General features: G+C 39.1%; 1 protein-coding gene across 1 annotated transcript in view; it reads left to right on the top strand.

Moving 5' to 3' along the window:
• MIPOL1 (mirror-image polydactyly 1) overlaps nucleotides 1-15,245 on the top strand; it is a 159,703-nt gene extending 144,458 nt beyond the window's left edge. The window contains exon 13 of the mRNA XM_059819538.1: nucleotides 15,179-15,245. Within this exon, the coding sequence (XP_059675521.1) occupies nucleotides 15,179-15,245 (67 nt within the window). The remainder of the gene's footprint in view (nucleotides 1-15,178) is intronic.
• Nucleotides 15,246-16,531: the final 1,286 nt, after the last annotated feature.

Here is a 16,531-nt window from a genome sequence, read left to right as displayed (position 1 = left end):
TAGTGTGCAGATTGTATTCAGTACAGCACAGCTATGCAGGGAACAGGCTAAAAGCAAGATTTCTGAATTATTATACTAATTGAGCCTCTTTGCAACATGCAAATGTTGTTAACTAGTTATCTCCCTTTTAAAATCATACGGACATATATTTAGTTGAAGTATACATTGTAGCCTGTATGCTTTCAGTCAATCCTTGTAGATAAGAATGGGGCTAGTTAATTAGAAATTGCAGGCAGAATCACTGCACAAAAGAAACAAGTTTTACATTCACCGGGACTTAAAGCTGTTTGTTTTGGAGGAACCACCGAACGTCAGATAACTCAACTGGCTTTATTTAAAATTTTAGAGATACATTTACTTAATTTTCGTATTTCAAAACAATAAATACAATTTAATGTCTTTATTAAGATGTTACATTTAGATGTTCAGACTTGCCTATTAAAACTAGACTGTTTTTTTATTTACTTACAAAACTGTATTCTGGTGAATGTCAGATCAACACATTAGCTATTGGCGGCTAGGAGTACAGCTTCACAGATATTAATAGTTTCACTGATTTGTGTCAGTAAATAATTTAGCAGATGTCAAAAGTGATTTTGCTTTTGATGAAAACTACTGTGTTGCCTGCTGCTGTGAAGTTCTGCTGGGATTGAATAGTTGGTAATCTTTTAATATCATGTAGGGAATAATTTAATTGGTGCTGGCATTTTTAAATGTAAAGTAAGTTCTGGTGACTTGTTGAAGAATGTAGATGTAGAGCTAGTTTCTTAGTTACACTCAGTTGCCTTAGCTCTGTCGCACTGAGTTGCATTCACTTGTCCCAGTATCCTCAGATGGAGGAGGAAACTCAGCTCCATTCTGTCACACCCCAGAGGAGTTCCCCTTCTCCCAAACAACCACTTAGAAAACTGGGGCGGGGGGCACAGATGCCAAGGAAGCTTTTGAAAGAAAATGTCAGGTCATGCTGCTCTGCGCGGAGCTCTGTACGTTCAAAAGACGAGCGAGGGAGAACAAAGTGCTGAGAATCTTTTACTTGCTATAGCAAGCCACAGAAGTCAATGGTTATGAGAGTTTGTACCGAGGGAAATGGGGAGCTGAGGAAGGCAACTCTTGTAGCAGTCTAAGATAGCAATGAAAATTAGCAATAGTTCTGGACTTCAGAACTGGATCAAAAGTTATTAAAGGAGATTCAACATGGAAAAAAATGCTTGATGAGGACTGATGTGTTGGCTGTCTCATGCAATGATTAAAAGCAGATTATAAGCTCCATGGGGCCCATAAGAGATACACAATCTCCACAGGCGGGGTTTTATGGTGTTTAGGAAACCCACGCTAGCCAGATGGAAGATTCCCAGACACGCAAAACCACCACATACCCTGAAAAATTCTGCAGAGTGCAGCAGAGCTAATGCAAAGTTTCTTTGGCATGCAAGACATGAATAGGAACATGAGAAAGTCTAAAACACAAAATCTAGTAACAATCACATCGTATCATATATGAAAATATTGTCATTAACTAGGGTAGCAATAACAGGCAGTGTGAATTTATTGGATTTAGGGCAATAGGCTTGGAAATAGCCTGCTTTAGGAATTTAGTGAGGAATTAAGATTAATTGAAATGTGTGAAGAAAGTCATGTGTGATCTAACTGAAAGTACATAGCAGGGTCAGAATTTATTTAAATACTTGGAATTCTGTGCTAACGCCAGTGACTCCTCTCAGAAAAATTCTCCTCAGACTGCACTAATATGCATGGTGAAATGATGAATTTAAAAGTCTTGTAGAAATACCTGTTTCTTGTAATAAAAGAATTGAGTAAGCCAATGAGGTTATGTGCAGCCTCAGAGAAATTCAACATATAAAGTGAAATCACTTTTCTTGGTCTGGAGGAAATAAGGTATTGAACTAGTATTCAAATCCAAGGTGAGCTGAACAAATTCAGTCACTGGTGGCATATTCCCTGGACTGCTGTAGGTATACCGCGTTTCTGTATCACTAGGCAGATCTTGTTCCCCTTGGTAAGGCTAATTTATTATTCATGCTGTACAAAAGGAAATATATCACTTTTGCAAAGCTGTAATGAAATGTATTTTCCACATTGGATTATATTATATTTATTGGACGACACTTGACTTAAGAATTTTTGAACTGTGTACTCCATGTTACAGTTCAGGTAAAATTTGCAGGCTGTGATGGACGGAGTGCCTCACAACTTAGTACCACTAATGCTGATAACTTCCCAGCTCAAAGAAGAGAGGACTTGGGTTAGCATAAGCAGAAAACTTCTGACTGAAAAAATACAAAGCAATCGACTTTTTGTCTTTTCTGCCTGGATTCTTCAGAGACCCAAACGGAGAAGCACGTGCTGAGCCAGAGTGATGCACACTGGTTGCATTGAGATCCGCGCAGAGCAGCATGACCTGACATTTTCTTTCAAAAGCTTCCTTGGCATCTGTGCCCCCCGCCCCAGTTTTCTAAGTGGTTGTTTGGGAGAAGGGGAACTCCTCTGGGGTGTGACAGAATGGAGCTGAGTTTCCTCCTCCATCTGAGGACATCCTGGTTCAGATCTCCTGTATCTCAGGGACATGTTTTAGCCACGCAGGTTTGGTCTGGATGCTCGCTATTCTTGCCTTGAAGTAGTACCACATAGCAGAAAATAATGCAGGCTTCTTGGACCAGAAAGCAGTGAGTAGGCTGCTCACCTCTGAGAAGCAAGACATGGTTCTGACACTTCTCTTTAGGGCTTTTTCTTAGTTTTATCCAATGCCCATTGAACATAAATATAGAGAATACATATCAGAACACCCATCTCCCATTTTCCAGGTGAGCGCCCTCGATCACCACCCACAGAATCACACCTTCGGGTCTAGTAACATTTCAGATGTTTCTTCTGTAGAAATTCATAGCTTCAGAAAGAGAAGTAGAGAATACTTTTCAGCCCTGGCATGTACAGCTCTCCTGAGAAGTGCTAGATGTGGGTTAAAATCAAGTTTTCCTTAGTTTGGCTGAGTGCTCTAGCTGATAGTGTAATTTTTTATACTTGTTTTAAAAAGGAGGAGTGGTAGCACTGGTGTTAACTTTGTCACCTTAAAAGAAACAAGTGGCCTCAGGTTAGTTTTAGACAAGGGTAGCTTGAGGACCTCTGGACAGCTTGGAGCAAGACACTTAAACTGAGGGCCTGAGATTTAAAAAAAAAAAAAAACTAAAAGAACGAATAAACCTATTTGGCTACTTTAGGAGCACCCTTCTCATTAAACTAGTTGTTGCAAATCCCATACCAAGGTGCTGCCATGCTCTCTGTGCAGTCTGGAGGAGGAATGCACCAGGGCAGAGCACACATAGAGCTGCAGCTCGCATTCTCAATACCAGAGTCCTGAAAGGCAGATTTGGTGATGTTCAGAACCGCTGCAGCTGAGACCCTTTGTAGTACTAATGATTCATAATATCTTTTGACATCTCATTTTCGTTTGAAGGCAGCCCCTAATAGAGCAGTTTGTGGTATCAGTACCAAAAGCCTTATACAGTTATAATGCGTGATATTGCCAGAGCAGATTATGGGATATCATTCTCATGGATATTTTGGGTGTCATAAATTATAGTGAGGCCTTTAGCATCTGACGGTTTATGATCAATGCCAGGATTATGTTCAGTGGTGTACTTAACAGAATGAAGGCAAAAAATCCCAACCAAAGGGAATGACAGATTCCTTGCACACTCGAGATACCCATTGACTACAGGAAGTTTCACATGGATGAAGAATGCAAAACTGAGCATACAGTCTAAGTCAAGTATTTATTTTCTTTGTGCAGCTATGGTTTACATTTACTTAACCTCTGTAAATTGGGGATTGCAGTGCAGATATTGTTTTCTTAAAGTATGGGTAGTTACAATATAAACACAAATATTTATCATCATTTGAATATTTATCATCTCAGCCTTTCACGAAAATATAAGCAGCGCTGAAACTTCGTTCTCTAAAATGTATTCTATGAAAGTCAAATGTTTTCAGAGTCAACATAATCACATCATCCCACTTTTTGACCTGTGTGTTCATTTACAGTTTGCTTATAGCTGCTTCACAGAGATGGAAGTTTGTAGATTACAACATGGTTTTATTGATTTATCAGTAGCAAAATACACTAAGTATACTCAGTAAACTGGATCAGCTAGCTCTTGGGCTTGCATTGTATAATATCAGCTTGTTGTGGAATACTTCAGAACAAAATCAGAATGTTGGCATAGTTAACATCAATGGTGTAAACCAGACTTGCAAAGACTAATATTTAGTAAGACCAATAACACAAACAAATTAGATTCTGAAGTTGTTTGCCCAATGGGAAGAAGCATGCTGACACAGTATTTGTAAACTTATAGTTAACCATTCTATGACAAATTATTAAATAACTTTGAAAAGCAGATTGAGTGCTCCTTGAAGAACAGCAAGAAAACTTTTTCTCAGACTTGCTTTTTTTTCCAAAATGATAAAACGAGTGTCACAGCAAATAATCATTTACTTTAATATTTCATATCCAAATAAAACAAGTCCATGGCATTTACATTGCCGTTGCTAAATAGTATTTGGTTTGTTTGCAAGAGTCATTTATTTGTGGCTTGGCTGAAGGAATAAAAATAAATTTGCGGTTCTTTCTGTTAATACTCACACTGTTTCTTAACATATGCAAAAGATTGAATACTGTAAATGTATGTGCAGAAGCTCAACAAGAAACCCCAGACTTTCTGAAGCTTCTGAATTACGTATCTTTTAAAGAATTGCTGGAACAGTTCTTTACAGCAACAAATAGAAATAACTGACTAGGCCAGCAAGGTATTTCATTTTAAGCAAACTTGAAATAATTTAATTTTTTCCACTGCTTCAAATTAAGTGTAGCTTTACTGAAGCAGCGGCTAGTTCTCCAAGGAAAAAATTACAGTTCATGTTTCTAATCTAATACTGAGTCATTAATTAATATCCAGATTTTTCCATAAGGCTTTTAATTTTTTTAATCAATATTTTGTAGAAAGGCAGCATCAATTGTGTTTATAGGTATGAGAGCTAACAACAGCTTTAACCCCATTATTGCCACTATTTTATTGGCAAGTTGCTCGGCTTTCCCATTCTACATTTTTGCTGTATGTGATGAGTATAAGGATATAGATCTAAACACTGAGTTGTTGGAAGTCGTAAATCTTTAGGACCAAATTTTATCATTTCAGCTTCAGATTATGGAATTTTTGCCCATAGAAAGTATCAGAATTCATCCTTTGAGTGGAAGACATTGCAGGTATTGGAGAGGTGTATGATAAAATTACTATATTTAGCACTTTATTCTGTGCCTCATAATATATCCATCTCTATCACCCCAATCTTTTATTTGATAAGATAATCATATAAATTATTTGAAGAATGTAACAGTTGAACATCTACATCTGATAAAAGGGATATCCTAAGTGGTGAACTCAACACAAAAGACATTTCACAGTTTTTAAACACTAAGAAAATACTCTACTCTATGCTTTTGAAGAATTTCGTGAGTCTTGATGTAAAGCCAAATTTTAATGCTTTCATCAGCAGAGATTAAAAAGTTTTTCTCCTACAATCAGTCCCATTCATGTCACCACCAGGCAGAACTGCCACCACGGCCTGAGTCTGCAGGCTCACTAGTTCAGAAGAATTCAAGCTGTCCTCAAAATGAGCTGAAGGTCCTTCTTCTGTGTCAGCCTGGCTCGGCAATTTGCTCACCTCCCAGGAGCAGGAGGAGAAGCTCATTCCCAGTTGGATGGCAGCAGCATGGAGCAAAATAGGCCCAGAAAGCCAGTGAAAAAAAATCTCTTGTGAATTGCCTTGCTAGAATGGTGCAGAAGACAGTTGGAGACAGTCTGTCTGCTAGCTACTGGAGAAGGTTACTGAAGCTTAGAAGTGGGAAGGCTTGTTTTTACCTTAATGGCCTTAAATGGCTGATAACTTAGTAAAAAGCCTATGAAGTATTTTAAGGAGCACTACGCATGTGTAGAATACACTGGCCTGTGACGCTAAGTCTCAACTGCTATTTTAAAAGCCTATATTTTATGTGTAAATGAGCAGTTAGGCATCTTTTCTGGTTTTGTCCCTGCATAGGGGACCCCGTTGCAACATCACCATAATAGACAATCTTCATGCTAATAACATCTATCTATAATATATTGCAAACATTAAGAGGAGGAGAGGATGTTTCACCCATGGATTTTTTGTTAGTTCACTACTGAGGGAAGACTACTCTTTTTTTTTCTAAAAATATTTTTCAGAAGTATGACTAAGTGTGAGTCGCCCTGAAACCAAGAGAGAAGTCTGTGGGCACCACTGGATCACGCCGGAAGGGTGGGGAGTTCACCTACCAGTCTGAGCCCGTTACGAAGGACTTACCACAAATGGGAGCTTAATTAAATGCCTTCCTCTTACATTCAAACCAATTTCCATTGTTACTTGATCTCTCAGTGATATCGTAGAAGCCGTTCCAGCTTGGGCGATATCCCATCAGTTACACCAGGAAGGCAAATCTATTGAAATACATCAAACCTATGTAAAAACTATTATTTTAAATGTAAAGTGGAGAGATTTGATGATGGTTTATAGGAAGAAATTTTCTCTCCACAAGCTCCAGATTACTCTTGGTCACAAGGGTGGGAGCTATCTAAAGCCAGCAAGTCTGCATCAGGATTTGTAAAATATTTGTGGAATCAAGCAAAAAGGTCATGTTGTCTTTATTGTTTACGATATCAAGAGGAGTCTGCCGATGTTGTGCTTTGATGGGATGTACTTGGGAAACAGCCTGAGTAGTACCTCAGTATTTGCAATTTTACAAACTCATTGTAAACAAGACTTGACCAGAACATGCTCAAAAGGGGTGGAACTGGCTTGTAATAGGCAGCTGAGAGGTTCAGACCTGGCCTTACAAGGAAGACTTGTTTGAAACATGCAGAAAGGTGTAATGTGGTGGTTTCAGACTGTTGCTTTTAAAGTTTAGAGTCTCTTAGTAAGCCCATCCTCTACAGATCCTTAAATGTATATCGATCTGCTGCTCCTGCATGTCATGAGGCATCCTGTCTAACTGCTTGTTTTGGCCAGGTTGGAAATAATATTTGGTTTAGATAATAAATTTTTGACATTGCTTTTAAATATTCCTGAAGAGGGATTTAGAACAAAACAAAATCCTCTGAAAAGTACATCCTTTTTCCATCTCCTGAAATACATCCTAGCTGGATATAGAATAAGAGAACTGCCTAGTTGTTATCAGTTGACATGGTCCAGAGCACGGATTGAGAAGCCGAGAGAGATGAGCTCTATATCCAACAATTCTGCAGGTATTTATGCCTATACTTTTTGTGTGTGTGTGTGTGCACATGAGGAACCCAATTCAGCTCAAGACTACTTATACATAAAATTAAACATGACAAAAAGTTTGTGGGTCTTTTCAGTTTTCTTGATTGGTTGAGCTTCAGAAAGTAATTTCATTTCTCTGCATGCTGTTTTGCCACATGCAAAATACACATAATGCAAAATAAACCTGATGTCTGCCTTTTGAACAATTTACATAAAAGTTCTGACCATCCCTCCATGTTGTGAGCATTCAAAGCAAAGAATATTTACTTTTCTGAGGTAGTATTGCTCTCAAGAAGAAGGTGGGAAACAGTTCAGAGACAGAATAAGCTTGCCTGTGATTCATGGCGCTCTAATGATACCATTACCAACAGGCAGGACTAGTGTTCATCAGGAGTCGATAGGATGTGATATTTTTCCCTCTTCAAATGAATAAATAGTGTGACAGAATACTTTCTATAGGGAAGACACATATTAGCGTAAAGTAAAACTGCTAGCTTTTCCTGAGCAGATGACAGAGACTTCTAGGAAGTATTTGGCAAGAAAATCAGGAGAACATTGCCTATTCATATCAGCACAAAGTTTGTGGAAATGCTGTCACTGTAAGCAGTAGGCTTCGATGTCAAGATTTCTCCTAAAAAAGAGACCAGCTGTGACCCCAAATGAGTGGAAACAGTAACCGTCAGTGCTAAAAGTAATTCAGGCTTATGGAAGGAGGTATAGAAAAGGTTTTTCTTGAGCAAATGGAAGTAGTAAACTACATAAAATTTGTATGTAAACTGTTAGACTCAAGCTGGAATAATTAGGTGAAATTCTGTGGTCTGATTAAATAATCTGATATCATTTGGTCGTCATATGCCGATATATCCCCTATTTCAATTCTTGTTAATTTTTTAACTCTTTAATATCAGTCACATGCTAAGATATGAATGGTCCATCCAGTAGTAAGAGTCTCTGCCTGGTCTAAATGACAAGCATGTTGTAGATCTCAATTTACTGAAACACAGATGAGGTTACTGCATAGTGGTTTCAGGGTTTATTTTCCTTTCTCATAAGCTTGTTTATTTTAGGCAATCAGTATATGCTGTCCTGAGAAAGCATTTGAAAGCGAAGGAGCAATACCTTTTACAAGGTGGCATTAAATCCAGCATAGATGCAAAGTCCTGATTCTGTATTATCCTGTACTGTGTAGCAATCTATATCAATGCAAAGTAGGGTGAAATGATGTCAAAATAGACCAACTGTGTTTACCACTCACTTCTTCCTGCTGCTAGTGATGGCACAAGGTGAATAGTAATGGTGAGCTAGCTTATAATCTTCCAAACAGAAGGTAGAGAGCAAACAATTTGACAAGATTAGTTGTTGTGGACCGCAGATAAAGGCTTAATATTTTAGCCAAGGCCTGTGTAAGCTAGGTTTATTTTGAAATACGTCTGCTGTCAGGAGCCCAACTGGCTGTATTTACTTCTAAGTTTAATCATATACAGAATTACTCTTTTGGGTTGAGAAGATGCTGAAAGGGATTTAATAGGAACGCTTGTTTTGTGACAGTGCTTTTCAGAGACAGAATGGTTTGCTCTGCCAAATTTAAGGCCTGTAAGTTTAATGGAACATACTTTTTGGAGTGACATTACAAACAGTGTGGGGCAGGCAGGAATTGGCGGCGGTGCCTGGAGTGATTAGATTCAACACTGTGGTCTACCACAGTTTAGAGCGCACTGATGCTGCTAAATCAGTCTCTAAGACTCGTGTTTTAAGACCAGAAAGGACCATTAATACCAGTCAGTCCAGCCACCTGCCTAACACAGGGCACTGAATTTCACTCGGTAATTCCTGCGTCAGGTTCAAAACCACTGCTGAACTCCAGCGTGTCATTTAGAAAGATGCCCAGTCTCCGATCCAAAAGATGCAGAGGGAAGTTTGTTAAGCAGAGAGAGGCAGCCTGGTGCATCTGAACTGCATGTAGTCTTTACCACTATGATGATTTAAGAAGGAATCGTTACAGACTGGTGTCTGACCGTTAAATGCAACTGGCAGTGTTTTTTAGTGAGCCAATCAAAAATTATTATTGTTCAAAAGGTAGGCTTTTGAGGTGGCAAAAATAATACCTGAATTGAAGAATAATTAAAGATTCACTGAACCACCCAGAGGTAAGAGGGCGATGCCTCTGTAGCGTGGTAGATAGGCCACTCACTGTGAGGTCACACCCTTACATTCCAGGCTTTGATCCAGTGAATATTTAAGCATTTTATTCAATTGGAGCAGCCTCCACATTTGAAACGGAGAACAAGCCACCGCAGCACCCGGTGTTAGCGCAGTGCTGCTCCCTTGAGAGGGAAGCAGCTGGAGGCCAGTGCCCCCGTACAGATAATAGAGCTGAACCAGTTTCCTCCAGTCTCTTGAGTAAATTATCCTATCCAAGCGACTCCTTTCTGGGTGAGACTAGTATCACAGCAGCCTCTCCTCTCTGTGTCATTTGTTTCCTTGACTTTTACAGAAAATGCCTGAAAATGAGTACTCCATTTAGGATTTGATGAAATATATCCAAGAGGAAGACTGAAGGAAAGGAGAGAAAAAGGAAACGAAAGGATTTTCTTTATTCTGAGATGAAATTAAGTAAATTTGTATGACCACTCACCAAACAGTCAGTTATTCACTGAGCTCTACTGCTAAACTGCTTGTAATGCTTTTGTCCAATGCATTTTATTTACCTAATACATTTTCAAATGCTTGGTTTCTAAAGTGAATTAGTGTCAGCAAAACACATTCCACAAGAAGCCAGAAATCACGCAAGTAAGGCCATTTTCATAGCCTGAGCCTAATCTTATCTACTGGAAAGATAACCAAGGGTTATAGTTTAGGTTTATAAGCCTTTATATAGCATTTCAAAATCCAGGAGGGTTTTGTTTTTATCGCTTAACTCCTCCATCTGCATGTAGAAGCTATTGTTTTTGGCTAGTCTATATATTGCTTTGCAGATTAGGACATAGGCTACTTGAAGGATGCCCTTTTCTTTCAGCTGGGTATCCATTTTGGCTATTTCTGCATCACGATGTCCTGGAAGATCACTCTGTGACTGTATAACTCTGTCATATTCAGAACTTGTGGATAAAGGCCACAGCTCTCCTTTGGGGTGAGTTCCTTTGGCCAGAGATAGGGCAGTGTGGGAGGATGTACTACTGATCTATTTGGATTTACACAGTTGCAGAGTTTTTACTGATCCCAAGTTACAGTTTAGAGCTGGACGTCTTCAGCAGAATAGGTGAAAGAGGAGAGCAAGCCAAAAATGTGCGTAAGAGTCAGCACTAGAGACCAGTACATAACATTTTTGCAACTGTATGTCCAGCTTCTGGGCTCTCAGAACAAACTTCTCTGTCAGTAAGGACTTTAAGTCTGCTTTATGGAGACTGATTCTAAAACCAAAATGGTTTATACTGAAAGGAGTATAGCTCTGTAAGGCTTTGCTAAAATTCAAAACAGATTGTCAGACAGGACAGGAGCTACATAGGAACACTCCGTATAACAACATACACTCCATACAGGCATTTTGTCAGATGTATGCATAGGTGATAAGAGAACACAATTTGAAATAACTGGAAGAGGAGTTGAGAATGGTTGAGAATTTGTCTTGGGGAAGACACACCTAGCAATGTGCTTGTTTCAGTAGCATTCCTCTGAAGATGAGGATCTTCTAAAGCTTAGCAACACTTTTAAAAGTACATATTCAGACTGGTAATAACATAGCAGCAAACCCCTCAAGGAAATATTTTTATTTCTCTATTAAAACGCAGATTCACCTGATTAATTCCATATTTGTTTTGGGGAAGAATTAGGCCACTGCAATTCAAGACTCTTCACAATGATGCATCTTTTGCTAACTTAAAAATAATGGTGGACCAGATGTCCCTTTCCTAATTTGTGGGGTTTTTTTATTTTTCCATTTCATGGAAGCACTGAGATGAGCATTAAAGAAGTAGGTAGTGTAGATAAAGAATATTTCTAGCTCTCATCTTTGTGCTTTTCATGGATGCAAATTCTGTCTAGTCTGAAAAACACAGAACTTTATGACTTTGGGTATGTTCAAGTCAGTATAAATAAAACCAGAGTTGTACCTACCCATCTGAATACATAGTTTGTTCCTGTATTTGATATGCCATTTTGTACTCATTTTGCATGCACACATACAGTAATTGTGTAGAGAATGCTGAAGTGGCATTTGCTAAGAGAATTTATTTGTTAAGGGACAGGTTTTCGAGAATTATTTAAGTACCAAGAAATAGCGAAGGTCACCTACTGCGATTTTCCAAAATCTCTAAGCAAGAAATGGAAATCTGTGAGAATGAGGAGTGAGACCTGAAGAGGCTTTATTGAACATTCCTAAACTTGTCTGTCTGTCCTTGCACGTTTGGACGTCCAGCACTGCAGCTGAGTTGCCCACCATATCATTCTTCTGTCTGACCTAAAACACCAGCTGAAATACTTTCTTCTTGAATGAGTTGTTTGGTTGCTTCATGAAATGCAAATTCAGTGAGTGTCTTTCTTACATCTCAGAAGAAGATAGTGTCATATTGTGCATTTAATTTATACTATGAGGACTGTTTCCTTCACAAGCAAAAAGACAAACGTAATTTGTTAAATCTGTGTCTTAGTATACGGTCAAACATAGTCAGTATTGCTTTCAGTTAAGTAAAATGTGGTGAGATTATACTGACAGATACATCATGATTGCACAAAGTAATAAAAGTTGCTTTCTTCTGGTCAATGTCTTCCGTATTTTGAATAAAACTCTGCAAACACTAAGACTTCTAGGGTAGTTCCCAGCACTTCCCATTCACCTGTTTAGATATTTAAGTTACCTTTGATCTTGAGCTGTAAGACTATTCCTTCAGTTTACTGCAGATTAAAATGCTCAGCCTCCAAAAGGAGCTGCCTGCAGCATCCCACCAGGCTGGGTACAGAGCCTTATCGACAAGGGGCGATTCTGCCACCCGCACCCCTTGCAAGTAGTACCTCATTGACACAAACGGCCTTGTTAGCTGCCTTTTATTACTCATAAAGAAAAATGTTGCTTAGTGTGAGTCAGGATGGCAGAGTTGGGCCCTTGGTGAACAAAGAGGCCAGGATTATCATTCCGAAAAGCCCCCTGAGGCCTGTATCAAGAGTTATTAATCACTGTTTCAGCCCATAGCTTTATTTTGTAGGCTTAAGTGGGATTTCAGTGATATATTGGGTCTTGTATCTGTGTAGGGGTGAATTTTGCCCTCTGTTATTTTATCTTATAAATAGCTGTTACAGTTTCTCTTTTACATTATTGTTTAAATCTCCTTCAAAGGTATGGTTTCTTAATCCCCTGCTGCTTTTTTTTTTTCTTTCTTCTAATAAAGAATAAATAAATTTGCAAATCACACATGACTGAAACAAAAGGCAAATAAGTCCTGCACGGTTTGTGTTTGGTGCAGGATACCTCATTTTGATGATTTCAGTCATCATTCATTTGAAAAGCAGAAGCTATGATTGTTAAGCCTCATTATTTTCAATGAAGCCTGACAGTTTCAAGGTTAAACGGAAGACAGCTACTTTCACCCCAGTGGTATTACTCTTCAAACACGGGCAGGTCTTCGCTGAGTTGTCTGCTCTGGTGTGCAGTGTCATTGCTTGGTCACAGAGTGGTGCACATCTAAGCCCAATTGCAGGACAGTGTGTAAGCAGTGACCTCCAACCTATGTCTCCTCAAATGAAACCTCAATTCTTGAAGTAATTTTTGCCCCACTTGTATAAGCCACACAGTATTTCTTTTTGACTGAACAGTCATTTAAATAAGCCATGATCTCAGATTTTACTATTTTTCTGCTGTCTCCCAGAAAACAATTTGCAGCCCAAACATTCTGCTTTTCCAGACAGTTTGAAATGTTTCTCCTGTGCTTTATGTCTCTGAAGCACATTAGAGGGGGTGCTAGTGTGAGAGAGGAGACCTCCAGTGATAGTTGAGGTGGCTGAGAAAGCTGCAATGCTTCTGAACTTAGATGCTGTTAAAAGTGAGGGCTGACCTGCCGTGGCTTCCTGAAATTGCGCATGGACTAACAACTGATTTAACAGGGAAACTTCTCAGTAAGAGAGGCTGAGAAAACTATGACCTACCAGTAACTAAGTTAAAACCCTTAGAACTCAGAAAACATTGATTTATCCACTGTAAGAAAACTTTCAGGAGCAAATAACTTGTGAAAGCCCTGACTTTATATTGGATCGACTGACTGCACTGAGTTATGACTGTCTGGATGCTGCCTCCATAAGGACGAGTAAGTGCAGTAGATGTATGTTACAAAAACAGGAAAAAATGCAGTAGCTGGCCAAAAAGGAAAAGCGATACATGGAAAACTGAAGGGAAAGGAGTAGCTACGCAGTAGTTTCTTACCTGTGCTTTCACTCCTTTAGAGTCCCTGTGGAACAGCTAGAACCAGCTGAACTTTCCACATACATTTCCTGGTGTCTGATAATTACAGTAGGGTGGTGAATTCTTAATCTCGTTTCAGGAATTAAGTCACCTGGTGAGTACAATGAAAGGTGTAGCTTCATGGTGCTTGGTGGTTCCTGGAAAACAAGAGCGTTTCAATACGTACCGTGTGCGTTAGTCATGACTTGTGGCAATAAATCCAAGACGTGTTAACTATTTTTCCTGCACTGAAGTTACTAATGCATCCATGAGATAAAATGAATTTTGCAGTTTTGATAAAGCTGTGTTATTTTTATTTCCTATCTGCATTCCTCATGTTGTATGATATATTTAAAGAAAAAAACTCTTCTCAGATAAGAAAAAATGGTCAACTTTGCAACAGTGAATATAGCTATTTGAGCATGCAACTCTTTTTATCCATTGTGGAAGTTGTGTGTATAATATGCTGGACATGGTTCTAAAAGTGATCTACTACACACAGTGTCTGCTTTTATATAGTTAGTTTATTTGTGGGAGAGCTTTCATTGAAGGATTCCATAAAATACAGATAAATTGGAGAAATAGCTTGAATGCATGATTACTGGAGTGCTGAAGATAAATGTGTGCAAATGGAAAACGCTGAACAAATTTAGCCCTTTGCATTTGCCTGCTTTAACAAAAGGAAAGAACAAATTAAGCCAGTGAGATGCTGGACATGCTTATAGCCTGTTCCTTAAAACTAGGAGAGGATTAGGCAGCTCTCTGTCCTACTCATTTAGACTGTTAATTTTTCTGTAGTTGTGTCAATATAATAATCATACGGGCCACCTTCAAAATATCATCATACACGTCCTCAGAAACTTGGCTTGTTGAGTATTTTAAAAAAGTTTTTGACATAAAACACATGGGATTTTAGGCATAAATTTATAAACTGGACAATAGAAGTATCTGTTGGATAACAGGCAGGGCATTTTTTAAGGGGAAACAACAGCCAAGTGTTACATTTAACAAGAGCCATGGACCACTCATATTTGAAAAAGTGCAAGAATTGAATGTCCTGCTTACACCGACGTGTATATGTGCCGCAGGATTGCTGCACAGGGTTTTGTGTTAATGCCTTACGGGGACCTCAGATACTACATATACTACAAAAGAAAAGTGAGTTGATTCATATCACTGACTGCAAATGGGTTGGGTTGTAGGTTAAAAAGTTTTCCCTAAGTTGTCTGCATTTTCCCTTAATGTCTGTCTTTTACAGTAGTGCTTTGTTTCTGAGTGTGACCACCACCAGGACAGCTTGGTTCAGTGCAAACACTGTCTCTTTCAGCCAGAACATTCCTAACGTTAGCTTCCTTTTTTTTTTCTCTCCTCTCCCTCTCCCCTGCCCCCGCTCAGGTTGGAAAGGCTGGTGGACGTCCTGAGGAAGAAGGTTGGAGCAGGGACCATTAGGACCGTGATCTGATTGAAAGCTCTAGTCTAAGGAAGCATTCACATCTGGTGACCAGGCTGCTTCATTCAGCACTGTGTAAACACTAAAGCCTTAACTTAGCAAACAGTTGTTAGAAGTGGGACACTCCAGCGACATTCCAAGCTGAGATAAAATCAAATCATAAATGTTTAACTACTTTGCTGCTGAGTTCTGTGATTTGTTGAAATGTTTCACTGCAAACATGTATTTGTTTTTAAGCAGATGCATTGTGGCACTGTGTACTGTGAAAAATGATGTAAATGCTTATTTTAACAGTCTGTCCTCTCAGTGTTAGTAGACTATAGTCTGCTGCAAGGCACAGCTTGATCACGTTTTCACATACTGCAGACTTCAGGTGCAAAATCCTGCAAAGCAGTTTCAAAATTCAGATCCCTTATGTTATTTGTGAGACTGCAAACAGTCCAGTATTTGTATGTTAAATATATTAATTGAAAAAGTAGGTTCACATTCAAGAAATATCTCTGGCTACTATCTTGGAGATTTTTTCTTCCTTACTCATAGCTCATTGAATTGCAACTAGTGACTGTGGCTACATCTAAGGGAAGGATACATGTATAGCTTTATACAACAGTTAAATAGCTACTGCTAGTACATGGCATTTTCGGCATACAGTAAAAAGAAATGTACAGTCAGGTTTCACTGGAGGTACAGCTTCATAAACTGCAACATGAAAGCCTTGTGACATTGTACAGTATCTCAGACAGTGGAGAAGGTTGCCTGTATTGTTTTTAGTCACTCCGCTGTCCTTTCCTATAAGGGAAAATCTCTCAAATATTCAGAAACCACCTTACAGAGTCAAAATTCACCTTTTCAGTATAAGGTGGGTCCCTCACCCCTTTCCTACAAGACTTTTTGCCTGCTTCTTCTAGACCTCTGATTGCTCTGCAGTACAGGAGTACCATCCCAGTCGGGTTTGAGGCCAGACTGCCAACCCTCTGCTTTGTGTACTCCTGAAGTGCCCTGCGACTGAACTCAAAGGCTGAAGGATAGAATCCTACAGGGAGGGGAGGAACTGAGGAGTGAGGAGGAAAATTTGGGGTACACGGACATTATAGACCTTACAGGTATAGGAGAGTCAGACCTAGACTTGTATTTGTGACCCAAACACCTCCCTGTATTCGGTATGTCTTTGTTACATGAACAAAGGTGAGCAGAAAGGTCAGGTCAGTACTCGTATAAACCTACTCAAGAATGCAGCTATAATCTCTAAGCAGCCCGAATTCAGTAATGAATCTCAGGAGCATGGTGGGCTTTAAGCT

Source organism: Gavia stellata, chromosome 7 (genome assembly GCF_030936135.1).
Source record: "Gavia stellata isolate bGavSte3 chromosome 7, bGavSte3.hap2, whole genome shotgun sequence".
NCBI lineage: Eukaryota > Metazoa > Chordata > Aves > Gaviiformes > Gaviidae > Gavia > Gavia stellata.
Note: the sequence above shows the minus strand (reverse complement) of the source record. Positions and strands in the feature narration are given on the sequence as shown.